This window comes from Tenrec ecaudatus, chromosome 17 (assembly GCF_050624435.1).
Source record: "Tenrec ecaudatus isolate mTenEca1 chromosome 17, mTenEca1.hap1, whole genome shotgun sequence".
Classification (NCBI taxonomy): domain Eukaryota; kingdom Metazoa; phylum Chordata; class Mammalia; order Afrosoricida; family Tenrecidae; genus Tenrec; species Tenrec ecaudatus.
Window position 1 is genome coordinate 24940607 of NC_134546.1, and position 27733 is coordinate 24968339.

The 27733-nt window shown below is 44.9% G+C and overlaps 1 protein-coding gene across 2 annotated transcripts in view; it reads left to right on the forward strand.

Moving 5' to 3' along the window:
• Positions 1–27733, forward strand: part of RASGRP3 (RAS guanyl releasing protein 3) — a 91419-nt gene that overhangs the window by 34643 nt on the left and 29043 nt on the right. For both annotated transcript variants that reach the window (XM_075535384.1, XM_075535385.1), the window contains exons 3-11: positions 3196–3372; positions 4409–4511; positions 6865–6927; positions 7428–7559; positions 8655–8802; positions 10244–10417; positions 11033–11149; positions 13717–13992; positions 27366–27443. In XM_075535384.1, the coding sequence (XP_075391499.1) occupies positions 3303–3372; positions 4409–4511; positions 6865–6927; positions 7428–7559; positions 8655–8802; positions 10244–10417; positions 11033–11149; positions 13717–13992; positions 27366–27443 (1161 nt within the window). In that variant the 5' untranslated portion in view covers positions 3196–3302. The remainder of the gene's footprint in view (positions 1–3195; positions 3373–4408; positions 4512–6864; positions 6928–7427; positions 7560–8654; positions 8803–10243; positions 10418–11032; positions 11150–13716; positions 13993–27365; positions 27444–27733) is intronic.

Genomic DNA, 27733 nt, shown 5'->3' on the forward strand with positions numbered 1-27733 from the left:
CCTCTTTTCCTTACTACTGATCAATGTCTATTTCTCTAACACTGAAGATGCTGTGCTTTGGGGTACTTTTGTGTCCTTGTTGCACACGATGTAGCTTGGTGATCAGGATGGTGCTGTCGACTTCTGAATCTCGGAGTTCAAGAAGGAAAAGAAGGTTTGGACACTGATGGTGGTAGCAATCGTGCAATACTGCTCGATGTGATTGAATACGGAATGATATGATACCTGTGTGAACTCCCCAAAAATGGCTTTGAAAAAAAAGCTGTAGTAGACACAATAGTGTTTAAGCATGTGCAATGAGACCACAGGCAAATGTGCAGTTGACGCAGTGACACAGACACATGTTGCTGGCTGAAACAAATTGTAACCCATCGCCCAGGCCACTTGGCTTATCATGTGTTAGTTGCTTTGCAGGTCACATGCAGAATTTCAATCATGATGGCGCCTTGTGAGGACGTCAACAACTTCCTCACACCGTTCAGCGTTATAATTATGGTTTTGATCTGAGATCATCAGTTTAAGTAATCTAGGCTATGGGTTCTAAGCGTGACCAGTTCAGTGAGTGAGTAGAAGGATTTAAAAACTTAAATTTGAATTGTCCAGTTTGGGTTTTTAATAGGGTGGACTGAGTTTATAGTAGGAAAATCATGTGCTGCCCCAAAATGTTCTGAAGGAGGTCCCAATTCTTATAACAAACCCAGAAAGGTCCTATAAATTGTAGAAACTTGGTAGGACTTTCGGGACCAGTGATGTTTATAGAAAGGTAATATAAATTATCATGCATAATTCTGCGAAGTTGTCATCCTTGAGTTTAGAGTGCCTGTGCACACTTACACAGATGGACACATATTGGACACATGCTTTGACAAGAAGTTACTCACTTCTTCACCCATCCACTTGTTCATTCCCCTAACAATTGCTTTCTCTGTGTCTTCCTGGGGAAGCAGTCTTAGGTTATTGAGCACATCACAAAAACAAACACATTTAAAAAAAATCCTTCAGTTCCTGGAGTTTATATCGACTCATGTATCACTACCAAGATTAAAAACAAACAAACAAGTAAAATATACAGTGTGTCAGATGCTGGTGGGTGCTCCGGAGAAAAATAAATCCAGGAAGAGAGATAACGTATGCCACGGGGGAAAGGTGGGAGTAGGGGGAGGGAGGTTGGTATTTTAAATACGATGGCCTCCTGGATAAGGTGACTTTATTAAGAGATGTAAGCGGGTTCACCCAGATGATTTTTGTATTCCCCTTTCACAAATCATTTAGCATTGGAAGTAGGAGATCACTCACCGGCCCTGCACTTTTGTTGTGTTTTTTTTTATTGCACAAGGTAAAATAGTCCTTTCTCTTTGCTCTAAGAGTGGTACGTTCTATAATAGACTAGGGAACAGCAATACTCAAGATAGAAAACATGTTACCTCCAAAGTTCTCTGCTTGGTGAACAGATACATTCAAAAGGAACTCTTCAGTGGTACAACCACACATCCGAACGTTAGCTCTTTGCCTCTTCATTCATACACCTGTATTCCCCAGTTGATGTGAACCCCTTGAAGCCAGGCCTGGGCCAATGTCTTGTTCTTTGTGGCAGCCTTTACTTGTAGCCTCCACACGTGCTCCGTGATCACTAGCTCAACAACTAGAGCCTGAAAGTCGACTAGACATTAGCCTTGGCTATATCTAGCTATGACACGTCTCAGAATTACTCACGATGATCTCTTACATCATGATGACTTCTTTATTTTTTCAAACAAGCCCTGTATGAACGTGGCACTGAGGGCTGCTCTGTGACATGAAAGGATGATGTGTTCTGAATGGGGACGTTTTCATTGTATGCAACTATATGAAGTTGTGTCCAGTCACACTTTCCCCATGACAGTGTTGGTAAATGGGACATATTTTCTTTCTTTGTGATGATGGTAGTTGCCATCATATCGGCTCCAACTCGGGGCGACCTTTTGGGTAACACAATAAAGCTCGGCCTCATTCTGCGCGGAGTCAAACAGTGCTCTCATGTTGGAGGCCAATGCTTTGGCTATGGAGTCACGCCACATCGGGCTGGGTGGGGTTCTTCATTTTCACGGACATGGACTTCACCGGCTATGATGCTGCCAAGTTTTCTAGCACTTGGTTTCCCCGATGACATGTCCAAAGCAAGCAAGCGAAGCCTACACGCTGGTGGTATTTCTTCTACGACTGACTCATTCCATCTTTGGGCAGCCTGTCAAAACCACAATTCGAAAGCATCAACTTGTCTTCCATGTTCACTGGGCAGCTTTTGCCTGCATATGTGGTAGTAATTTATGATAGATAATCTGGCTCATAGTCTCTCTGTGAGATGGTATAAAGGTGTGAGACGCTTCACACTGGCTTGGGACCATAATTATGTAACATCTCGTAATATCTATACCTAGGGGAGAAATGCAAGGGAGCCCAGACTTTATTTCAGAAAGGAGTCCTGATTCTGGCCCTTCACAATTATCTGCTGTTGAACAAGTAGCTGAAACTCTTTGATTCCAGGACCTCATCTGTAAATAAGGAATAATAATGACCATCTCCTAGCATTGTTGTGAAAGTCTAAATAAATATACACACATTTTCCCTCTCTCTCTCTCTCTCTATATATATATATATATCTCGATCACTTGGCATGATTCCTAAAGCATGATCTTAATTATTATTAATACTTTTCTTATTAATGCTACTATTAAAGAAATGAGGCATACAGAATTTTTATGGTTGTCTAAGTTTATATGACCTTTGAAGAGAATACATATGAATATATTTACATTTAAATATTTATCTCAAAGGGGCTTTGCTTCAAGATAAATGCTTAAATGTAAATATATTAATGTATTTCTAATAGTAAAAGTATCAAATCACATAACACTTATAGGTTTGAATGACTCCACTCAAAATGGAAGACATACTAAAATCCAGCAGCAAATACAATAAAATATTGAAAGCATTAAAAAATTCAGCCGCAAAAATTTAACCGGGGTCATCTCTGGACTTAGCACAAAATGTGCTAAGGGACAGTCTAGCGGCCTTTGGTCACCATGGTGGTTACTGTAACCTTAGTTGCTTTGAACGATAAACGGAAGTCGTCTTTTCTTGCAGGTATAAAAGTGCTGCTGTAGTGGGGTCTGAGATGCAGCGGATAACTGTCTTTTCCCTTGTTTCTTCTTGAAGTACAACTAAGATCAGAGACCACCCAACACCACCGGCTTGCATGAACCTAGAGATGGTCTCTTTGCTGCTGAAAATGTGCATCGTTTTTTGACAACGGCTAAACAACCATGGGGTCGAGCGGACTTGGGAAAGCAGCCACACTGGACGAGCTGCTGAGCACTTGCATTGAGATGTTTGGTAGGAGCCTCTTCTTTGCGCCCAGGGTGCTATCACCATGTCTCCATTCAGATGCATGTGTTGCTTGTGGAACAGAGTTCAACTGCTGCATCCTAGTATTTAAGACCTTTTTATGTGACCCCAACCTGTCTCTCCAGTATTTGTTCCTCTTTACTGACCACAGCTCATGTCCTAGCCAAATTGTCCACTTAATAATGTTTCTTAAGGATGCCCAGCACCTTTGAACCTTCCTCCTTTTGCTATATTTCTTCCATTGAAAGTAAGAGTTGGGGCTTATCTGACATGTCATTTTCTTCAGAAGACCATTCCCAGTATCCCTGTTGCAAGGCTCCTTGTCTTCTCCATGCTCCCATAGCCCTTGTTGCCGTGAATGCCATCAATTTATGATCCATGCTACAGCGGTAGCATGATCAACTGCATTCGATATTTGCATGCATGGATTTTATCTCCTACCAGATTTTAGATTCTACAAGTGTATCCTTTGTATGCTGTTATTTCTGGACCCACGTCAGTATGTAAGAAAATTCCTTGCCCAAGTAGTCATAAAGGAGTGGTTTGTTGAATTAACCGCTACAGGAATCCGAGTTAAATCTGCACAGGATTGGAGATACAAATATAAGATGATCAGTTAATTTTGAGTTCCCGGTAAACAACGACTATATTTCTAGTATAAATAAGTATGTCTAAAATAAGGAACGAGACATACTTACAGTTTTGAAACATGTTGTTTACCAGAAATTTACACTTAGCCTTGCATCTTGTTTGTTTATCTGCTAAATCTGGCATGTCGAAACCTAAAGAATGGGAAGAAAAGAGACCAACAAAGAGCCCCACTCTCACTGAATCCCTTCTGACACACAGCAGCCTGATGCCAGGGCTCACTGTCACGGGCAAGGCAATATCAGCCACAAGTAAAAGGTGGGAAAATGTCCTGGGGCCGATGAGAAATCTGGGATGCTCTTGTTTCTACACTGGCTTAGTGAAAAGGGAAGAGTAATTCTACTGTCTCCTCATTCTTTATCTTTTTTTTAAACAGATGACAACGGAGAGCTAAACAGCAGTTGTTTGCCAAGAATAGTTCTACTGATGCACCGATGGTATTTATCATCCACTGAATTGGCAGAAAAACTTCTCTGCATATATCTTTTTAACGACTGTGTGATTTTGAATATGATAAATAGAGTTTGGGATTTAGAGTATCTGTCCAAAGCAAGTAAGTAATAAGATGCATAACATCAGTTTGATCCATCTGTTTTGTGAATATATGAGTATGGTGCCGTCTAGACAAAATGTCTGTATGATAGGCCCATTCATCTGGGTGTTTTGACTCCACTTGAAAGGAGCCGCTGATATGTCACATGGGGCAGTAGCTATAGGCAGGCCTTTCCTAACACCTTTCCTCTTCTACCTTTCTGCTGTGACACCAAACCCTGCAGAAGCTGGAACCCGTATAAGGAGGAAACCTGTCAGAGCAAGACAATGCAAATGTTTACTAATTGAGGGTGGTAGGGAAGTGGTAGGACTCTTCCCTGCCAAAGGTGGAAACTTGTGAGACCCAGAAGAGCAAGGCCGGCCTGTCAGTCCTGAGTCTCATGAGTTTCACTATATTCGATGAGAATATGTAAGGCCGATTCAATAAGACCTAACTTATTCCTTCTAGGATGGCCAAATGATGGGCTACCAGTTAAATGGAAGTGCCAGCCCAAACAAGATATCATGACTCCGGCACAAACACCATCCAAGTTTCATATCTTCCATGCTGGCGAGACACAATGAACATACTGCCTGGTGCACTATAATCTCTTGACTGAGATTAGTTTTTTTATTTCCTCTGACATTAAAACACACGAAAATATAGTTGGAAACAACATTCCAAAATAACAAATTCTGTAAGTCTATCACTTTTGTCTATAAGGCAGTCCTGATGGAGTTTTAAAGCCGAATGATGGAAACTAGGGCAATGCTCTCGCATGTAGAAGGACCTTTTCCTCCCCAAATCTGAGTATGTCACGGAACTTCTAAGGTCAGCTTCTCTGTTCTCCACTTTCCCCAGGCCCAGGGCCCCTGAGGGCAATCTGGGGTGCACAGGACACAGGGAGCCTGCTCGAGGGAGACTCCACTGAGAGTTCCCAGGGCCTACCACTGCTGCCTGGGCCAAGTGGCACTCCAACTGTTCATGTCAAGCTTCCTTCCCACGCAGCTTCTCTCTGCAGCCCTGTCTCAAAGCCGCAAAGCGACTTTGACCCTGAGGGAGAAAGGGCTTGGGCTTCATGGCAATCCACTGTGGAAGGCAGACACAGGGAAGCTTGGGCAGGATTGAGTTGGTTAGAGGCTACCTATTCTGTAAGGAATACACCTAATACCACGATCTCACCTACGGTGTGTATGTCCTTTGAGCCTGAAAACACAAGCAAAAGAGGCCGCTTGAACAGATTGTACAGAAGTACAGATTTTATTCCCTGTGATTTGACATTTCTTTAAAATATACTACCTTTGTGTCTCGAGGCTGCGTAACAAAATACCACAAAGCCGAAGGCTTAGAAAACCAACCAGCCAACCAACCGGGAATGTGTTGTCTCACATTTCTGGAAACCAGAAGTCTTAATTCAGGCCACTGGCGGTTCATTCTAGGGTAAAATTCAATTTCTCTTCCAATTTTTGGCAGTCCTGGAGATACCCTGGTGCTCCTTGTCTTACAGCTGAATCCTTCCGTGGTGTCTTCTCATTGTGTGTGATCCTATCTCAGAGTCTGCTCAGTTCTGTAGGATCAGAACTCACTCCACTCCACTCACTTGACTGATGACATCTACAGAGGAGAAAGACCCTATTTTCTCACAAGAAGTCACATTGACAGATAGGTGATAGAGGTTAGGGAGTTCGGTGTGTCTTTTGGGGGACACAATTCAATCCATAACACTTTGAATTCCCTGTTCACGGAACAGCCACAGTGCCTGGCATAGAGCAGAAGCTCATTACATATTTATTTAAAAGATGATGAATGATTTGACTTGAGACCACATTACAACACAATCTGTGTACTCATGTCTCTGGAAATGGCATTTTCCACTTCTGAAGAAATTAATGTGCTTAAGAGGCTATTCATCTTACATTCAATTCTCTTCCCATTGTACAACCCGAGGGTCAGGGCTAGCACAGTGCTCGTGGCGGGCCATCAGTTTGAATTATCTAGAGTTGGCAGGATGTTTGTAAGTACAGTTGTCTTTCATAGTTGTAGGTACTCAGGATGATTAAACTAGGGTTTTCAGCACCCTCTCTTCCAGACAAAGAGTACGTCCCAGAGCAACGATAAATTAGATTTTGCTTATTCAGCTTTGAAGCGATCAGACTCTATTCCTCCCTCCATGTGAGTGCCCACCTAGCCCCCAAGTCTCCAGTATGACCCTTTAGTAGGAAGTCATCTAATTGGTAAGACAGTTTCAGGTGGGTGTTACGGAAAGCAAGGTGCAAGAATCTTTTCTTTAACCAGAGCACGTATCAAAATGCGAGTGGAGAAAGCTGCAATGAATTTCGATTAAAGATCTGCTACTTCATGAGGTAAATATACTTATAATTTTCATTGATGGCTTTGTGGTTTCAGGTTCTGAGATTGTTGACAACTCCCTTACCCCCAAGCAGCAGACCCTGTTTGAAGATAATAGCAACTCAGATCCTCTTTTTATTAACTCTGTTCCTGGGGGTAGAATGATTTTTCCTAAGGGCTTGAGGTCAAGCAGAGAGACACTGGATGAGGGAGCGAAATCAGCTCTCAAGAAGGGTGGATTCACTTTCTTCGACCTGCTCACCACACACAGTCTCACTTTCTTGCCAGGAATTGAAGGAAGGGCTTCCTCTCCTAGGTGGTTTCAGTGAGAGTCAGAAAGAAAGGCTTGGGTGGAGGTGGAACATCTTCTTCCTTGATTCCACGAGGGGAGAGGGGGGCCCACTGTGATGGACAGGGAAGGAGTGAGCTTGCTATTTGGAGGTGGACTGTTGGATTGGATCTAATAAAAAGTTTTCATAGAAGTCCACCTTTCAGAAATATTGTTGCCTTTCAGGTACTGGATTCTGAAGTTTCCTGCGGAGTTTAATTTGGATCTTGGTTTGATTCGCATGACCGAGGAGTTCCAGGAAGTAGCGAGTCAACTAGGATATGAAAAACACATCGGCCTCATCGATATATCCAGCATGTAAGAGTGGCACAAGCCTCTTTCAAGCCTGATGGGTTCATTCCTTTTAGCAGAGAAGGCTGGTGGCCTCACTGGATCCTAGTCCACACCACTGCCCATTTTAGCTTTGCTGCTTTGAGGAAATTCTTTAGAGGTTGGGCACAGCCACAAGGGACACAGATCACCTCTCCAAGATTCAGTGTCGGGCTATAAAATAAGAATAACACCTTTCTCGTGGGTTGTTGTGAGCATCCAAGAAATCCACAGGCCAGTATGTAAAAGCCCAAGAGAGAGCGATGTAGAGATCAGCAACTTGGGCCTCTCTTTGGAGCTGATTTGAACTACGCAATGTTGGGCCCCACCCTAACCCTGCTGAGTGGAAATCTGTATTTAATAAAAATGCCCAGGAGATTCACAGACACACTGACGTCTGCGAAGTCCTGAACCAAGGCACTTTTGAGGTTGGCCTGAGACTCTACAGATGGTTCCAAGAACTTGTCACTCAGCAAATGGGAGCCCGGTGCAAATTTGACTTAGGGTTTTGTATCAACCTGCTAACTACACCGGTTGAAAACCGGATATTCATCTTGTTCTTTAAAATAGATTCTTGTGACCCAGGCATTCATTGTCTGTTCTATTTTCCTAGAATAGTTCTTCAAGAGTGATCAACAGGATCATGCTTGGAGGATATTAGTTAAACATACAGATTATTCAGATTGACTGCTAAGAAGTCAGAATCTCTGATAGTAAGATCCAGATCACTCATACGACGCTGCCCTATGGAACCACAGCTCCTGTTGGATCCATTATTCCTGAACTCACCATCTACGTGCTGATAAACTGTCACATGCCTCCCCCTTTCCGATTCAGACCTTGCTGATTACTAGGAAGATCTAGGTGGACCTTCTGGATGGATCAGGGTAAACCCACTTTGTCAGGAAATCCAATGCAAAGTGCATGTTCTGTGGGTCACGGGGCCGTGGTGTTCTCTTCAACCATAAAGGACAGGGCGTGCCTTTTTCATAGGCCCCTGGAAGCAAGCCACGAGGCAACAGGTGACTAGCTCCCAGTGAAGTGGGCTTTCTGCACACTGACCGCCTCGCTCTTCTCTTCCAGCCCTTCCTATGACTGGATGAGGAGAGTCACGCAGAGGAAGAAGGTGTGCAAGAAGGGCAAAGCCTGTCTGCTCTTCGACCGTCTGGAGCCCATTGAATTGGCTGAGCACCTCACTTTTCTGGAACATAAATCTTTTAGAAGGATCTCAGTAAGAAACTCGACATTTATTCTTCCAAGGATAATAAGCCCCACGCCAACTTTCCCAAGAGCTGCGTTTTTGTACTCTGAAGTGTTGGCAGCCTCTGTCACTGTGCTCCACTGGAAAAGTGCCCTCAATTCATAGGAACAATTCCCTCTAACCAAAAATAAATATTATCCCGTCTTTCTTTTATGGCTCAGGAGCTATATTCCGGTCACTATATTCAATGTCTCCTTTCATAGTCGGAAAGCACGAGCTTCGAAATACTCGGTGGAGATGAAACCATGCAAGGTTTATTTCACTCCACTGCCGTCTCTCGGGCGAGCGTGTTTTGCTCTGCACCGTCATATCTGGGAAGAATTATGTAGGCTGGGGTTTGGATAAATGCCTGCTCCTGGGTGTAGGTTGAAAACGGGAATTGTGGACTCGGAGGAGAGTCTCGACACGGCCTTGTTTCTTTTGGTTTTCTCTCCTAAGAACGGAGACCCTGAATCAAATTTCTCATTTTCTACCCAACTTGAGAGGCTTCCTTCCGCCTGGACATTTCGTTCCTTCCTGCAGACCCATCTCTTCCTGGTCACCGCCACCATACTTGCTTGCTGTCGTGTGGCTCCACACTGGTCCACAGTCAGCCAGCTGTTCTTCTTGGTCCCACCAACCTGCACAGCTCTGACTCCTTTTCTTTGTTCCAGGTGCCAAGAAATGGACGACACTCTTGCTTGCAAACACGAGCATCTGTTTGGAACCATGTCTTTGAAATACCGAGTATATCCCTAAGCAATCCTCCTCGGAGAGGGCATTGCAAATTCTCTGCAGGGAGCTTATGGAAGGGAATCCCTTGCACTGTTTACATTATCAGTGGGCTCTTATGTTTTAGATGATGGTCAGGCTGGTCTTGAAAGTGTTTCTCTGTCTGAACAGCTGCCTCCATCAAGTGCCATTTAGCTCATCTCGTTTTTCTTCCTTGAAAACGATGCGCACCATGACCCTACATCCGATTCGTTATTATGGCCGCTTTCTGTTCTTCGTGGTTCCGCATTGTTTCTCAGATTTGCCCGATTATTCAACTCCCTAGAAAAGGCTTACAAATGGAGATGGGTCCTCTTAGCTTCTTTCTCTGATCCTTTAGCTTCTGAGGTGGCCCTGGGAATCCAGGGTTTAACAAATGGCCCAAGTGGATGTTGTGAGACAGTAGATTTTGGATTTATTGGACTGTACCCACTCTGGTCCCTTCCTCCATCCACCAACACTGTGATATGCAAGACTGCATGGGGCAGGTGGGGTGGGGGAGGGTGTATACAGTAAACCAAAATACCACATTGAAAGATACAGGATGCCACTGGAATGTGAAATGATGGAACCTGTATCTCCCGTCGTCCATGTAGCATTCTAAGTTCTGCCTGTGCCATGCTCTGTGATAATTGAGAATCTCTGACTCTTCCTTGACTAGTTCACCGATTACCAAAGTTATGTCATCCACGGCTGCCTAGACAACAATCCAACCTTGGAGAGATCTATTGCTTTATTTAATGGAATCTCGAAGTGGGTCCAGTTGATGGTTCTTAGCAAGCCCACACCCCAGCAGAGGGCAGAGGTCATCACAAAGTTTATCAATGTTGCAAAGGTATGTCTGGCAATCAGAACGGAAGGTCCACAAGGACACTCGGCGTTCATTTTCTCTCTCAAGAAAAACACGAGGGAAATTTGGTATTCACAATAAAATGGTATCAGATGTTCAAGCAACCCATTCAGTGTCAAATGGACAAATCAGACTGTTCGGGTGAGAAGGTTGGTTTGAAAAATGCAATAGTTGGAAGCATTGCAGGTTGCCTGGCTCTTCTATGAAAGAACGGCTGTATTTTTCTAATGGGTTCCACTTGTGCGCCATTTTCTTTTTTTTTTTTTTTTAGATTATAAAATTTTTTTTAAAAACTAGATTATGTTCTAGGAAATAGTTTAAAATAGTCATGATAAAATATTCAATAATGCCTGACAAACAACAACAGAACTATAACATATGATATTTCCATATTGCTTACTGATTGGTGTCCTCACTTGCAGCATTCTTCTCTTCGATGCGAGCATCATAGGCCGTGTGGTTTATCCTCAACCATCTTTTCTTTTGCGCCATTTTCTATACATGTTATTTTTCAGCTCCTTGTTAAAATTTGCACTCACAGGAAAGTGAAAATGCAGCCCAAATGCTTACAACAGATTTCTGTTCCCATTTTTATTGCAGAAACTCCTTCAGCTCAAAAACTTTAACACGCTGATGGCGGTGGTAGGCGGCCTAAGCCATAGTTCCATTTCACGCCTCAAAGAGACCCATTCTCATCTTTCTTCCGAAGTGACGAAGGTACAGTGGAACGGGTCCTGATCCCAAGCTTAAGCTTCATTTGTGAATCGTTCGCGTTTGATGTGCTCACGATACATTCCGCAGCGAGTAGGAGAGTTTTCCTCTAAGACCAATGGTTGATTACGTGGGGGCTGGGGGTGGGTAGGTGGGAGGTGGGTAGGAAGGGGGCAAAGTAGAAAGATCACATCCTGAGCAGCTGAGTCCCCTGGGAAAACCAGGTCAGAGATGTAAGTGTCTCAACAAGAATGACCTAACATACCATTGACAGGCGTTGGCATACCACAAGTAGAAATATTCCACGCTTGTTTATTTCACATTTACTATGCGGGAGAAAGACTGGACTCTCGGAAACCCACGGTGGGTCACTGTGAGTCAACATTGACTCAATGGCAGTGAGTTTGGCTTGGTGTTCTGTGTTAGACCACATCTTTCGCCTGTGGAATGGCTGGTGTGGGTTCTAACCACAGACTCTTTGGTTCAGAACCAAGTTCTTACTCACTACACCCTCCTGGAAACACAGAAGGACAAATGTACTCTCTCCTGCAGGGGGGCTGTGAGTTGGAATCCGCTTCGTAGCAGTGGGTTTGGTGTTTGGGTTGCTATGTTAGGCACAGCGACACACACAGCCGTAATAGGGCAAAAAAGACGCAAAGAGTTCCAGTTCCATGGGATTCGAAAGGAGTCATCCATTCAAGACCTGCTCTCTTCCCAGTGCCGAGTGTACAGAGGAACAGAATCAAAGCAAGGGGAAGACACGACCTTGAGTAGAAATTCTGAGATTTAGAGTTGAATTGTCAGGAAAAAATACACACAGACCCATAAATATTAAACAAAAATCATTTCCCAGACTAGTTTTCTGCCAGGTTTATTTCCAGACCACAATAATGTTTTTCCCCTTATTGATTGAAAAAAAAAGCGGGGGGTGGATTTTATACATTTGAAAAGGGTTTTTTTTTTATGTGAGAGAGAATACTTGTCTGTCTCAGTAAAGACACTTTTTAGCAGCAAGTTACAAAACATTCATCAAGTATTTAAAAAAATGTTCATCAAAAAAGCGGTGAAAACACCTGGAATAATATCATCTCCCCTCTGGAGAAGCAGCGGAAAGTCTAGGCACATGCGCTCAGCACTCCGGCTCAGCTGCCTCGCCGTCTTTGGAGTGTTGTGCCTTGGGGTTATTTTTCTTTGACGGACTTTTCTACGGATGAAGTTACTCTGCAGGAACTGGAAAATATCATGTTTCTTTGTCCATAAAAGTGGGAGGCGGGAAAACATCTTTTCATGTCCTCATCTCTACCTTCCATCCATGCAGTTAAAAACCTTCTTTTTAAGACCTACTGGGCCAGGTGGATAAGTCCCAGCAGGCAGTTCAAACCCACGAGCAGCCCAGGGCAGAAAGAATGAGGCTTATCTGCCTCAGGTCAGATTTGCAGCCTCAGGTGTAGTGGTTGCGGGTCGGGCTGCAACCGGAAAGGTCAGCAGTTGGCAACCACAAGCCATTCATGGGAGAAAGAAGGGGCTTTCTATCCCCGTAACCAGTCACAGTCTCAGAAACTCACAGGGCAGGTCTGCCCTGTCCTATAGGGTCGCTATGAGTCAGCAACGACTCGATGGCAGTAGGTTCTGAGTTTTATGAGTCAGCATTGGCTCAGTGGCAGTAGGCAGAGGCACTCCAAGTCTCATGCCCATGAACGTCAGCAGTTGCCAGAGGAAGGGATTGACTTAACGTGATGTTACTGAGCCAGTCACAAGCCGGAGGGATGGGATGACCATGGTAGGAAATCATACATTTGGCCCTGTGGATGGGACAGCTCCCATTTACAAGCTTGCTTTGGGAAAGGGGGCATTCCAGCATCCGGCCTTTTGGTTAGCAGCCACGTGCTTGACCACTGTGCCACCAGGGCTCCTTTGTAGACAGGGTCGCACTCACCACCATCGCGTCAATGCCAACTTAGACTTGCACGAGCGCAACATCTTTCATGTGGTCTTCTTGGAACAATGAGCGAATGTTAATAGGAAACATGCTTCGGTTTGTGGACCGTAATATTTCCATGAATTACAAAATGCTTAGCTATACATGATGTCATTTAACACTCCTCTATCCTTAGTCGGTAGGAGTCCTGGTGGTGTAGTGGTTCCACTTGGGGCTGAGGTCCTCAAGGTCTGCAGTTCAAAACCACTAGCCGCTCTGTGGCAGAAAGATGAGCCTTTCTACTGCCATCAACTGTTACCTCCCAGAAAGTCACAAGATCAGTGCAACCCTGTCTCACCGGGTGGCTTTGAGTCGTCATGCACCCAATGGCAGGGGTTGGTTTGGTTTTCTCTCCAGTGGGCAGTCAGAGGCATGGGCACTTTCATTTGATAGTGGGCTGTGTATCCATCTCACATAGGCGGGCCGAGGTGCTTTTTTGACTTACCTTTTCCTGGTTAATACCGCCCCACGTCAACTTAGGGGCGACCGAGACTTCTCTCCGCAGCTGAGGAATTTCCTCACCACACACTGCAGGACCAGGGGGTGGGCACAAGGGCAGGTGGTGTGAAAGCTCTTCTTTTGTATCCGTTCTCAGAATTGGAATGAAATGACCGAGCTGGTCTCCTCCAATGGCAACTACTGCAATTACCGCAAGGCGTTTGCCGACTGCGATGGCTTCAAGATCCCCATCCTGGGAGTTCACTTGAAAGACTTGATAGCCGTCCACGTCATTTTCCCGGACTGGATGGAGGAAAACAAAGTGAACATTGTGAAAATGCACCAGCTCTCGGTTACCCTGAGTGAACTGGTCTCCCTGCAGAGTGCCTCTCATCGCTTAGAGCCCAACATGGATTTGATTAACCTGCTCACGGTAAGTTCTGAGGGGCCGACTTTGTGGTCATAACGCTTTGGGATTCCCATGCAGGGGAAACGGAGACCTGGTGCTGCAGCTCGCTCTGCGGGTCGGGGATTGAATTCATGGTGGGTTGAAGGGGAGACTGCCTGGCCTGAGACTCAGCATGGGTGGGCAGAGGGGCCCAGCCTCTACACATACGGCTTGTACTTCCGGAACTCTTCGAAAGGATCTTGGAAAGTTGTCATCAGTCCCACCCTCGCATTTATCCTCCCCATCGACTTCATCACCTCCTGCTATTTGTCCCTATCTCATCTGCTTCTTTTCAGCCCCACTTCACTGATTTAGTTGGAGGCTGGGGTAAAGCAATACCTCCATTCTGATCTCCTCTTCTGCCATGCGAGAGGTTTTCACAATCTGCTCTCTGATCACCAGTTTGCCTTGTTTGCTATTAAACTTTCCCACGTCATGTTGGCTTTAAGGAAGATTGAAATCACTCCGTTTTCTACCCCAAGATGCTGTCTTCTAGTTCCTGGCCCTGGCACTTCCTTTCAAATGCCTTTGCCCCCACCCATGTGGGCGGCAGTGGTGGGTCACTGGTAGTTCATCTTTCTGGAGGGAATGAATCTTGGGTTGGCTTCCTGGTCAATGCACCATAAGTACAGCTGCCGTCGGTCTTGTAGTGGAGGGTTGCTTGTTCCTGTTGATATTGAACGAGTTTCAGCAGAGCTTCCACAATAAGACAGGAGTGGCCTGGAAATTGATGTCCTAAAAATCAGCCAATGAAAGCCCTGCGTATCACAATGTTTTCTTGTGTAAGTAATTTCTATGAATCCACGGTTGACTTGACAGCAATGAATAACATGTGTCCAGCTCAAATTCATTGACCACTATCCTCCTGGAATAACTATTCTTCAAAACAGTAATGTATCTGTCCATGCCCTTTAGACTTTTATTAACCATAGAAGGTGTGTTAGTCCCGGTAGACCAGAGAAACAAATCCAGGGAGACTCATATGTGTATGAAAAAAGAGGTTTTTATACAACAGCAATTGGATATTGAGAAAGCTTCCCAACCCAGTCCAGTCCAAGGCCATAAGTCTGTTATTAGCCCATATGTCCGATACCAGTCTATAAAGTCCTCTTCAGACTCACAAAACACATGCAATGATGCCAAATGCAAGACGATCCCAGGCCAGCAGGTAGAAAGTCCTTGGATCCAGTGGCATTGTAAGCTTCTCAGTGTTGGCAGGAGTCTCTACGTGTCTTCTCCGGCTTCAGAAGTCTGGCTGCATCAGGATAGGGCCATGTGGCTTCTCCAGCTCAGGGCACTGGCATAGTTCCATCTGTCTTGTCAGCTGCAATGTCTCCCAGGGAGTCAGCAGAGAGAGAGAAGGGTCTCCCACTTCCAAGAAGGAAATGCCAGAATTCCCAGAATCCTTAGGGAAAGGCCATGCCCACACAGAAGCCTCATTGGCTATGACCTGATTGACAGAGTAGACTCCACCCCTTCACTCTTACTCATCTCAAGTCCCAAACTGACACCAGATTCTGAAACTGAGATTGATCTGTTTGCTCTCCTGCCCAGCACCTGGCATATTTAGGAGTTCAAGAGAAGAATTTAGTGCTGCATTCAAGAATCAGGTATGCCAGGCAGAGGATTCTGACCTACAACTCATATTTGGTCATGCCTCCACACATGTAGCTGGTCTCCAGCTCATAGCACTTGTTGACAGAGCAGGTGTCTGGAAGAGACTATTTGCCATTGTTTGCTTCTTTGGGGGTGGGAGTAGAGGAAAAATAACCAAATGGTCTCACCATTGCTTAAGAGAGTGAAGGTACGACTTCCTTGTTTGTGTAGTTAACACCAGAGCACCTGAAACTTGGCTCCTTAATACTGAATTATCCATTTTCATGCTATTGCCCTGGAAAATAAAAGCAATTGCTCTTGTGAAGGCCTGGGAGTCTAGCTCTCCCAAGACTGCAGTCCTGGCATTGGGGCCTGGTTTCCAGAGCTTCTCACAGACTGTTCCTAGAGCACATCATCATGGCCCCAAGAAGAGACGCCCAAGAGCAGGCGGTGGTCATGCCACTGCACCTTCTATAAAGCAGAAGTAGCCAACACACAGAAGCAGAAATCTCTGGAGGCTGAATTTGTTTGACAAATTATAAACACACAGAGCTTCTCTACTAAGGGTGGTGGTGGGGGGAGAGGGAGAGAGAGAGAGAGAGAAAGCCTTGTAATAATCCAAGCACCTGAATTTAGTAATTACTTTTACCTGTAACCACTTTTCCAGCCTAATCAGACTGCAAACCCACAGCCACATGTGACGTCTGCACACTGGTCCCCACATGGGAGCTTGGTTTCCATCGCCCGCGCCCAGGTTAATGTTGAGAGTAGCTTTCAGAGCAGCTTCCTGCACTGGCGTAATTTCTCTCTAGAGGAAAAGCAATGCTAGTGTAGGAAAAATTAATTTTGAGTTACTGATGCCGCAAGCAAAATAATGACAAGGATGTTCCGAGATGCCCAGAATGATTTCACATGAAATTTTGAGGCTGCATATGAAAAATTTGAGATCTATAATTAAAATCTAAGGACTAGGAAACCAATTCAATCAGAATCTCTGTCTCTCTTTCTCTCTCTCCCCCTCCCTCCTCTTCTCTCTCTCTCTCTCTCTCTGTTCCCTCTTACTCCTTAGTTTGCTCACCGAAGCATGGAAGGAAGTGTTAAAGTCATCAAGCACGACAGTGAGTTACTGCCATGTCGAATAGGGTAGTGCAGTGGCAAGAATCCTAGATGGAAGATCCTGTTTTCAGCTGTGCTTCTAAAATTGCAAAGCTGTTTCTTCTAGCTAACCAACCCTGACTTCGTTTGTTTGTTTTTGATAAGGGGTTTCTGTTCATTTCAGAGGCTCTTTCAGCTCTAATTTTTTATGATTCTATATGTGAGGAATCATGGGGCCTTACGAGGAAGGAGCCAAGTGTCAACCTGTTTCTAAGGGGCAGTCCAAGAACACATCGGCACAAGTGCCCTAAACATCAAGCCACTTTCTATTTAAAGCCAAGAGGTGGCCTCTCACTCTGTATCCAAGGAGAAACCCTGAGCTGAGCCAAAATAGGCTGAAAGAGTTCATCACTAAAAGACGGGGACCTAGGAGGCGGACTCATCTGTGTTTGGATGAGAACCCTGTGACTGTGTACAGCTAACTGCCTCCACATGCGGCCGTTAAAGGGTCAGTTCCTTTCCCCCCACTGACTTTATTTCAGTTATCTAATGCTGCTCTTACAAAAACGCCACACCTGGGCGGCTTCAACCAGTGGAGCTTTATTCTCTCATAGTGTCAATCAGGCTGTCCAAATCCAGCACTATCACTAACGGGTAAGGCTTTCTAAAGTCTTTCTGCCTGCTCTGGGGAGAGGGAATCCTTGTTTCAGCTTCTGCAGTCTCTCCGTTCCTTAGTTTCTTGGTGATCTCCACAGGCCATCTCTCTTTCTCTCATTTGTATTTGCTTATTGCTGTGCCTAATCTGCTCTTTTTATATCCCCAAAATGAATGTTGTTGTTGATTGTTAGTTGATTCGATTTGGACTCATAGCACCCCTAAGTACAACCGGAGGACGCACCATCCAGTCCTGCAATTGTTCTTGTACCTGTGACCATCGCTGCAGCCCCTGTGTCAGTGCATCTTGTCAAAGTCCTTCCTGTTTGCGTCTCCCCTCCTCTTGACCAAGCACGAGGTCCTTCTCCAGGGACTCGTCTCTCCTGGTAATATGGTCAAAGTGTTTGAGATGAAGTCTTGCCACCCTTGCCTCTAAGGAGCCTGATGGCTGTACCTTTTCCAAGACAGATTAATCTGTTCTTTTTTGGCAGTCCATGGTACTTTCAATTTGAATTTTTCACTAACACCATAATTCAAATGCAGAAATTCTCTTTGATCTTTCTTATTTAATGTCCAACTTTCACATGTGTATGAGGCAATTGAGAATACCATGGCTGGGGTCGGGCACGCCTCAGTCCCCAAAGTAACACCCTCGCTTTTCAGCACTTTCACGAGGTCTTGTGCAGCAGATTCACCCAATGTAGCGTGTTATTTGATCTCTTGTCTGCTTCCTCTATGAGCATTGATTGTGGATCCAAGCAAAATGAAATCCTTGACTACTTCAATCTTTTCTCCATTTATCATGATGTTATCTATTGGCTCATTTGTGAGGGCTTTGGTCTTCTTTATATTGAGTTATAATCCATACTGAAGACTGCTCATGTTTCACTTAAGATATGTCTGGCACTGACATATTATAGCAAATAAAGCTTTGTTATTAACAGAAAATATAATTCTGCTTCTCAAGGTTGGTTGTCATTGACTTTTCCGATAGACAGTTGCGAAGATTTAATGAAGGATTGGCTTTTCCTCACCCAGGTCATATAATAAATTTTTAACCTTCGAATGTCAGCTGAAGGAGTGCCGGTGACATGGTGGAGCACATGGGATAAAATTAGGCGTTCTGCTCTGGTAAAGATTGACAAGCTTGGAAACACACAGAGGCGGTTCAACTCTGTCCTACATGGTCACTGTCAGTTAGAATCAATTCAATGATGGTGAGTTTGGAGTTTAGTGAAGCTCAAGTGAGAAAGGTCACAATGACATTGAAAGCCATGCCTTTAAACCAAGGATGTCGAACTGGTGGTCCAAGGGCCGCACGTGGCCCCCGAGGTAATTTTTTGTGACCCATGATGCTCTGAAATAAAATGTAACGAGGGAATTGTGTGTATGGTATTGCCTCAATCTCCCCTAAGGGCTATTTTGTTCATAACAATTTTTCTATTTTCATTTTATTTCAGACCATTGTGTGCCACAAAAAAATTACCCCAGAGGCCGCATGCAGCCCGCAGGCCACCAGTTTGATGCCCCTGCTTTAAATCTTCCTTTTGCTGGCCTTCTTTTTTATCTATTTACCTGTTAAGTCCATGAAGACGGGGCTTTCTTCTCCCGCAAACAGTTACAGTCTCAGAAGCCTGCGGGGGGTGGGGGTGGGGGTAGGGGGTGGTCTCTGAGTCATCACTGACTCAATGGCAATGAGTTTTAGAGAGACCCCCAACGGAATCAGTCATGCAAAACTTCACAGCATTACTTCAGGAGTCAGTATGAAGAAATTGCAAAAATTCAGTTACTAAAATCCATTCATACACCAAAAACCTGAAAAGATCTAGATCATGACTCCCCACGAATCCACCATCTCATTAGCTGACATTCTATATTTATATTACCAGTAAAAAACCTGCTAGCTAACTCTTTTGCAAATTAAGGAGGCAGCCCATCCCCTGAGGACAGTGGCAGGGTGGCCCCTGGGCAGCTGGACCTCACTGCCCTTGCCCTTCACTTCCTTCTACCATCCAGCTGCCCTGAGGAGCTGGCTTCCTCCATGGCTACTCCTCTGGGCAGATGTGCAGGCACGACGAAGCACCTGGGCACCTGTTCTGGATTTCTACTAATGGAAAGGGAAGATAGAGGCATCGGCATTGGAGAGGGTGTTGGGAAGAGAGGTGTTGGCCAGGTTCCTAGTGTTCTCACAGGAAACCCTGGGCTTCGGGTGGCTCATCTGGCCCACAGGCTCCTAGTTCATGTGTGCAGTCAGTGCAGGAGTGGGTATGAAGAAAATCGTGATGGTGTTCAGTGCCTCCCGTTGGTCCGTTCCAACTCACAGTAACCCGAGGTACAACAGAACGAAACACCGCCTGGTCCAGCACCGTCCTCCTCATTGTTATGCTTGAGCCCATTGTCCCGGCCACTGTCCATCCGCCTCCTTGAGAGCCTTCCTCTTACACTCACCCCCTACTGCAGTACGAATGAGGTCCTTGCCAGGAAATGATCTCTCCTGATTATATGCTCAAATTACACGAGAAAGCGTTTCACCAGCTTCACTTTCAAGAAAGTTTCTGCTTGAACTTCTTCCAAGACAGATTAGTCCGTTTTTCTAGCAACCCATGACACTTCACATATTCCCCATCAACACCGTAATTCGAATGCCCGACTGTTTTTGCCTGGCCCATCTTCTCTGACAGGTAGGAATTCCTGGGAAAGATGCTGTGGTCTCTTCACCCTTGTGTCTTCAGTATCCAGCTCATGCCTGTATATGGTAGGCACTCAGCAGATAGTTGCTGATGAAGAAAGGAAATCGTGAACAACTATCAGATGATATCATGTTACGATTATATTCGATTTTGTATTGATTGAACTCTGTAGACATTGGGCATATCTTGAATGCCATCACCTGTTTGTTCAATGGTTTATTCTAACAGTTATTGTCACAAATGGACACCAGGTGAAAGGTTACATCCAGGTTGTCTTGATATTGATCAATAATCATGTGATTAATCAATGCTACTTAAATATGAGGTAAATTCTGTTTCTTTTTCAGAGATTTATTTGCAAAGCCCTAGGGGAAAGAAGCAAACAAGAAAAACAGGACTGTTTGTTAAGTGTTTATAAATTCCTATAGTTTTCCAATCCTCCCACAGATCAACTTTGCAGTCATCATTTTTTTTGTTAATAATGACCCGTTCTGTTGGACTTTTCCCTGCTCCTGGGATAAGTGGAAGAGCTGAGAGGGAAGTGGCCTTCTAGTCGAGAAGAACCACCTGTGTAAAGTCTCTGAGACAGAAGGGAACTTTGGAGGAGGACAACCAACCCTCCCTTCCTAGCAAGATCCACCCTTGAGTGAGCCTTTGCGGCCAGTGCATAGGTAATTCAGAGCAGGGGTGGATGGTTCCTAAGTAGCCATCCTTTAGGGTAAGACAAGGTTCAAAGATTTTTTAATGATTTAAAAGCTGAACATGGAGCAAGTGAAGGTTATTGTCACGGAGAGGGCGGTGTTCATCCTCTTCTTTCTCACTAGAGAACCGCTGTTCTCTTAATCAATGGCGTCTGTGACTGTGGTTCAGCATCCATCCAGGGACTCCCCAACAATGTCCACCCAGGGACTCTCTAACAATGTCCACCCAGGGACTCTCAAACAATGTCCACCCAGGGACTCTCCAACAATGAAGAAGTTGGCAGAGGCTCATCTGTGGTGGGAATCCCAGCTTGGCTCTCAGCTTCGATCTACTTCAAGGACAAACTGGATCGGGACAGTGTGAGCGTCTCTGCTGCTGGGCAAATTCTTCTCAGATGTGACTGCAGGATTAGGCAAGCCATCATTCTGGGAGCTGGTTTCACTCGCTCCGTTTGTGTTTTTGAAATTGATGGTCTTTTATGATATTGGATTTCTTGTATGCAGGAACTGCTTGTCACTGGTTTTGGATTTGTCCATGGATTCATTGATTTGTTCTTTGAATTTTCTTACATTGTCTTAGCTCCGCCCTTAACGTCCATGTCATCTTAGGCAAATGGCTTACTTGCAGTGAGCCCCACCATCCTCCTCTTTAGAATGGGGTTTACCAAGATCTTAGGCGCAGGGTTCCTGAAATATGTTAGATAGCCAATATGTGTTACTTTCTCTTCCCTTATTATAATTTTTGTTCTTTTTCTGACCTCATGCCCCTGCATTTCTCAATGTGGAGTGTGCCTTTGGAAAGGCCAAAGAGCATAGCTTATCCTCTGGAACAGCGGTCTCAACCTGTGGGTTGCGAACCCTTTGGTGGGTGGGGGGGTGTCAAACAACCCTTTCACAGGGGTCGACTGATTCATAATGGTAGCAAAATTAGTTATGAAGTAGCAACGAAAATAATTTTATGGTTGTGGGGGTCACCACAACATGAGGAATTGTATTAAAGGGTCAGGGCATTCAGAAGGTTGAGAACCACTGCTCTAGAATAAACCTGCCATTTTGATAAGACAATGTGAATTGTCAAATGAATCAATCTGCCCTCACTCTGAAACAACTGACCCAACCTCTACCAACAACAGATTCTCTATCATAATCACCTCCACTCGCTGAAAATACAGCTTTTAAATCATTCTAAACTCTTTCAACCTTGTCTTGCGCTAAAGTATGGCTAATGAAGAGTCATATGTACCTGTTCTAAATTACCTACAAATTGAACGTAAAGGCACATTTAGAGATGGATCTTGTTAGTAACTGGGGACTGACTTGATTGAACCAGAGCTCCCTTGTGTCTCAGTTGATTACACATGTGATTCTTCTCAACTGGAAGCCCATTTCCCTCTCTTGACCTGCTCGTCCTTCCTGGGCCCCCTGGGAAGACTACCACGAGATGATTGGAACTTGGGCTGTGTGCTCTTGTGTTACACACCTTTCCTTTCTTCTGTAGCACTCGTGAAGCATTATATTAAACAGCGACTTGTGTGAAAAGTTAACATCTAACCCTCCCCACTTCTTCCTTCCAGTTTCAAAATCTGTAAGGACAGGGTCTATGTCTGCCATGCTCCTCACTTGTGTCTTTAGCCCCCTGAACAGAATGTGGCAGATGAAAGAAGGGAACAGTTGGGAACAGGGAAGAATGGGGGAAGACATTTTCACCTGTGCCCCTGCAGCCAACCCACCCCCCACACCCCTACACCCCACCCCCACCCCACACTCACATCACCAGGAGATCTGAAAGCTGATGTTTCTGTTTCACAATATACAAAACAGGCCGGTTATTCTTTTCATAGTATTTTTAGAACATCAGTTACTTTTACCATTCTGAGAATATGCAAACAACTGGAAAGCCCCTATGTTTTTAGTCTCATTAACCATAACAAAAAAGAGAGAGAGAGAGAGAGGAGAGAGAAGGAGACTTGCAAAAATGGTGAGTGGAGATAGTTTGATGATGAAGTTGCCTTATCAGATAATTCTCCAATCAAGGCAATGTAGATCCTAGGGTTCAGATAAGAACCCCCACCCCCACCCCACCCGCCATCTTTGCTGACAGAAGGCATGGTGAGTGCAACCACCTGAAGCCGTGAATCGGGGTTCTTCTCAGAAACAACTGTGCTCCAATGTGTGCAACTGTAACAGGTGGTCTTGAAGTTCCACTGAGAAGCTGCCTATATGCAGTCTATATCATCAAATGTATCTAGATTTATACCTTTGAAAACATAGATGTAGAAAGTGGAATAGGTTGCTCTTTGGAGCTCAGAGTCCTCGTGCTCCGAGGAGACCTGGGAGAGGAAGCGGGATCGTGGTCCGGGGAATAGCCTGACCGAGGGCAACTGCATATCCACAGAGAACCACGCTGACATTTGGCTGCTCCCCTGACTGCAGCCAAGCCCCGCAGTTCCCACAGATGGGTCCTTTAAGCAAAACCAGCCAGCTGTGTATCAGCTCATGTCACTTTCACCACAAGAGGGAGCTATTAGTCCTGATTCCCACTTCAGAGATCAGGAGACTGAGACTCAGGAAAGGCAGTGGATTACCCAGGTTCACTAATAAGTAGAAAGCGAATATTTGAAGCAGACGAGCAAATGCATTTCCATAGTAAGGTACGATATCTGTCCGTGTGACCTATGAAAATCCCCAAAGACGTCCTGTATCTTTTGAAGAGGATCTCTCCAATTTAACGCGTAGGTAATTTGGAGTGCTGGTCAGATGGTCCAGCACTCCGATCATGTGACGTCCAGCAGATGCCACCGTGAGTGATCTCTGCTCTCTTGGGACTTGAGGGCTGAGTCAGGAGGGAAGAACATCCTACTCAAGGATAGATTAGCTCCGGATAAAAAGAAGTTCTGAAGGAAGAAATCACTGGTTTTCACTCTTTATTTGTGTGATGTTTACAAGGCCAGGCAGCAGCCGGAGCCTGCCCAGACAGAGGTGGAAAAGACAAGGGACTGTTACTTGCACAAAGCTCCGAGTCCAGGCGTGTACCACTGTCACTTTGCAAAATGGCAGCCATTGCCCGAGGCTGATGTTTTATGTCACCTACATGGAATATTTTTTTTAATGTTTCCTAAGGATCATATGACAGGGTCATAGATGGAGTGGGAGAAAAATGTGGAACCGAACTCAAAATGATAAAAGCCATCATCAGGCTTGCTAATCAGCTAGAGATTCATAGAACCACCAAGACTGTGATCCTCAATCATCCTTCGGGTCTGGCACTGGGCGCCCCGTGTGTTAGCAGAATCCATCATTAAAATCAAAAATAGCATTCATCCAAGGACAACATTCAGAGGGTGAGGAACGAGGGAGAGATGGAAACAGGAAGCCCGGGGAAGGTATGGGATAAAGGATGGTGATTTGAGGAGATGACCATGGTTGCGTTGAAACCAGATGCATACATATTGGGGAACGCAACCCTGATGGTCTGTCGTGTAACTCTTCACCCAATTAAAATGATAACATAAGGAAAGCGCTCCATGTGAATGGGCCACACGGAACCTTCTGAAAATCTTATCCAACTGCATGTTTCGAACTATGTCCTGTTCATCTCAGACCACACAGCTCCCCGTGGTTTTCTAACCGACTCAGATTGTCATCGTATGTGTCCTTATGGTGAAACTAAGAGGTATGATAGCTGTTTATTGTACCGATGACATTATCAAAATATCCCTTCTGTGCATCCCACTCCAGTCTTTCACAGAATGGCCTGACTCAGACACGCATTTATTTTGTGGCTAGCTCTTCTCCCCTAAGAATGCTGAGCCCATGGACGGAGGAGGAGTTATTGTTCGATAGAGGGGAGATGCAATATTTGTTCTTTGTGAGCAAGACTTGTTTGTGGTTTAAAATGATGCCCATGGCCAACTTTATGGGGAAAACAACTTTGATTATCTTTAGGAGCAAACATTATTATCTTTAGAAAAGAAGCTTAGTTGACAAAGTCTAAGTAAAACAATAGACGCCTTGAAACATGGACATGGTCATGTACATGTTGTCTTCCTCGGAGCAGGGCCTAGATTGTTCTTTGACACAGATTCGCTGCTTCATCAAGACTCGTTGAATGAAAATGAATGATCCGAAAGGGTAACTGCATGATGCTGACTCTTTAAAAAACACAGCCCAACAGCATCAAACCAAGAAGAACCCGTGAAAAGCGTCTGCGCTCTTTCTCTTGCTTCCTTGTTTCATTCCCTCCCCCCCCCACACACACTCACACACACATGCACACACACACACTCACACACACACACACACTCACACACACACACTCACACTCACACACACACACTCACACACACACACACACACACTCACACACACACACACACACTCACACACACGCACACACACTCACACACACACACACACACACTCACACACACACACACACTCACACACACGCACACACACTCACACACACACACACACACTCACACACACACACACACTCACACACACACACACACTCACACACACACACACACTCACACACACGCACACACACTCACACACACATGCACACACATGCACACACGCACACTCACACACACACTCACACACACACACACACACTCACACACACATGCACACACGCACACTCACACATACACTCACACACACACACACACACTCACACACACATGCACACACACACACACCACATTCCGACACCTTGTGCCCTAACCTTTAAGATGAACACATTCATGGGATTGTCAATAAAAGATCACAAAACGTGATCCTTTTCCCTGTGGGGAGAGCAGGGTGATTCATCAGGAATGGTTGGTTGCAGGGATAGAGATGGGACTTGCCTGGGAATTTGTGTAGGTCTACGTCTTGTCTTGGGTCATTGGAAAATTCACTGTCAGGCTGTAGCATTTCAGCCATCACCTCTAAGCTTGTTCTAAATTGTCCTTGCTGACAGTAATCTCTTTTCCGCCTCATCCTTCAAGCCAGGACCCACGTGGTTTAGAAGTTCCTCTGCGAATCTACCCTCATCATTTTAGCCCTCAGTGGCCTCTATCAATAATAATAAATTGTAAATAAAACCATAATCATAGTGACAAGATCAGGTGCTATGTATGGGGCTTTTAGTGTGTTTCCAATTCCTGTGTGAAGTTGTGCGTGTGCATTATTTCATGGGATCCTGATAAAAATCTAATTCCGTGTCAATTCCTCTGATCATCCTCATTTCATAGATGCAGGAACTGTGCCCCAGAGGACATAACTTACTCAAAATCACAGCGCTAGTAAGTGGCAGGCTCATCATTTGAACCCAGGTGCCTCTGCCTTCACAGCCTCTACCCCCGTCCCCCTTACGATTCTACTTCCATGAGCAACTTACTTGAACAAGGTGACTCACTTCAGACTTAACATGCCCTGTCTTTAATCAAGGCCTCTTTCTGAGTTTAAAGAAATTGTTAGGCCCTTGGCAGGCAGCAATAATTGTATACCGTGTTCTGTCACCAGACCCAACACCAGCTCCTACCATGGAGTTGCTTCCAACTCACAGTGAGAGCAAACACCAAAAGGTCAGTCCCACTGCCACGGAGCCCATTCTGCCTCATAGAGACCCTGTAGTGTAACGTGGATTATATGTTGGCCTGCTAACAGCAAGGTCAGCAGTTTGAACCTGCCAGCCATAGTCCAAGACAGAGAGAGAGAGAGAGAGAGAGAGAGAGAGAGAGAGAGAGAGAGAGAGAGAGAGAGAGAGAGAGAGAGAGACTTTCTATTCCAGTAAAGGTTAAAACCTCAGAAACCCAAAGGGGGAGTTTTACTCTGTCCTATAGGGTTGCTATGAGACCAAACATAGGATCCTGAAATAATAGGGACCTATTATTGACCTACTAATGGCTCCTTTATTTCCATAATGCTCTAATCAGGCCTCTAAGACAGCATTTGTGACCCGGCACGGATTCCAGGTGCCATCAAGTTGACTCCTCTTCGTGCCAACCTTGTGCATGTCAGAGGAGACAACCAAGACTCCATTGGTCACTTTTCGGCGGCTGATTTCTCAGAAGTAGATAGCGAGGCCTTTGGGCCTTGAAGGGCCAACCTTTCTGTTGGCATTCATTTTGTTACCTGTTGGTGCCGTCCAGGGACTCCCGCCTTTATATTGTGTGCTTCGCTGCTGTGAAGTCAGCTCCCACTCTTGGTGATCCCGTGTGCACAGAGTAGAATTTGGGTTCAAATTGATGGTGTTGTGACTAACCCTTTGTACCAACCAGGGACCTTTCTCTTGCATGGCAGTTCCCATTTTAGGCATCTCTCGCCACTTCTAGTCTATAATCCTTCCGTATCCCCAACCTTGAGCTTAGTGCTTGGCACGTAGGAGCGGCTCAATGAATATTACACAGAAATTGAGTTGGGCAGGGAGTGGGCAGTGCTTATTGGTGCTGATGACTGCAGCAGGATCGAATATTTTTCTTTTTGATTTCATTGTCCACTTCGGCAGGATATCATTCTAGTTTTCTGCAGTCCCTGGAATGATTAGACAGTGGAAATAAACATTGAATTTTAAAAAATGCAGCAGTGTAAATAAATAAAGGACAACAGCATTGTCTCTTCCTTGTTGCAGCTTTCCCTAGACCTCTACCACACAGAAGATGATATTTACAAACTGTCGCTGGTGCTGGAACCCCGGAACTCTAAGTCAGTAGGTATTGTTTTCTGTCTAAGGGTCAGTATCAGATACTGTTGTTTGTCATTTATAATAATTGCCCATTACAATGAGGCCTTGGGGTTCTAAAGATTTTAAAATATTTTTAAAAACTGTATGACTTTCATTTCTTGATGGAACAGCATATCCTTAACAGCTTGACATAATTTCTCCATAGCAGAGAGTGATAAAAGAAAGATATCATTCCTAATTATTCTGTTTCATTGACCGATTTGTTGTAGCCTGTCTGAAGACTTACCTCTATAGAGAATCTGAAGGAAAAAAAA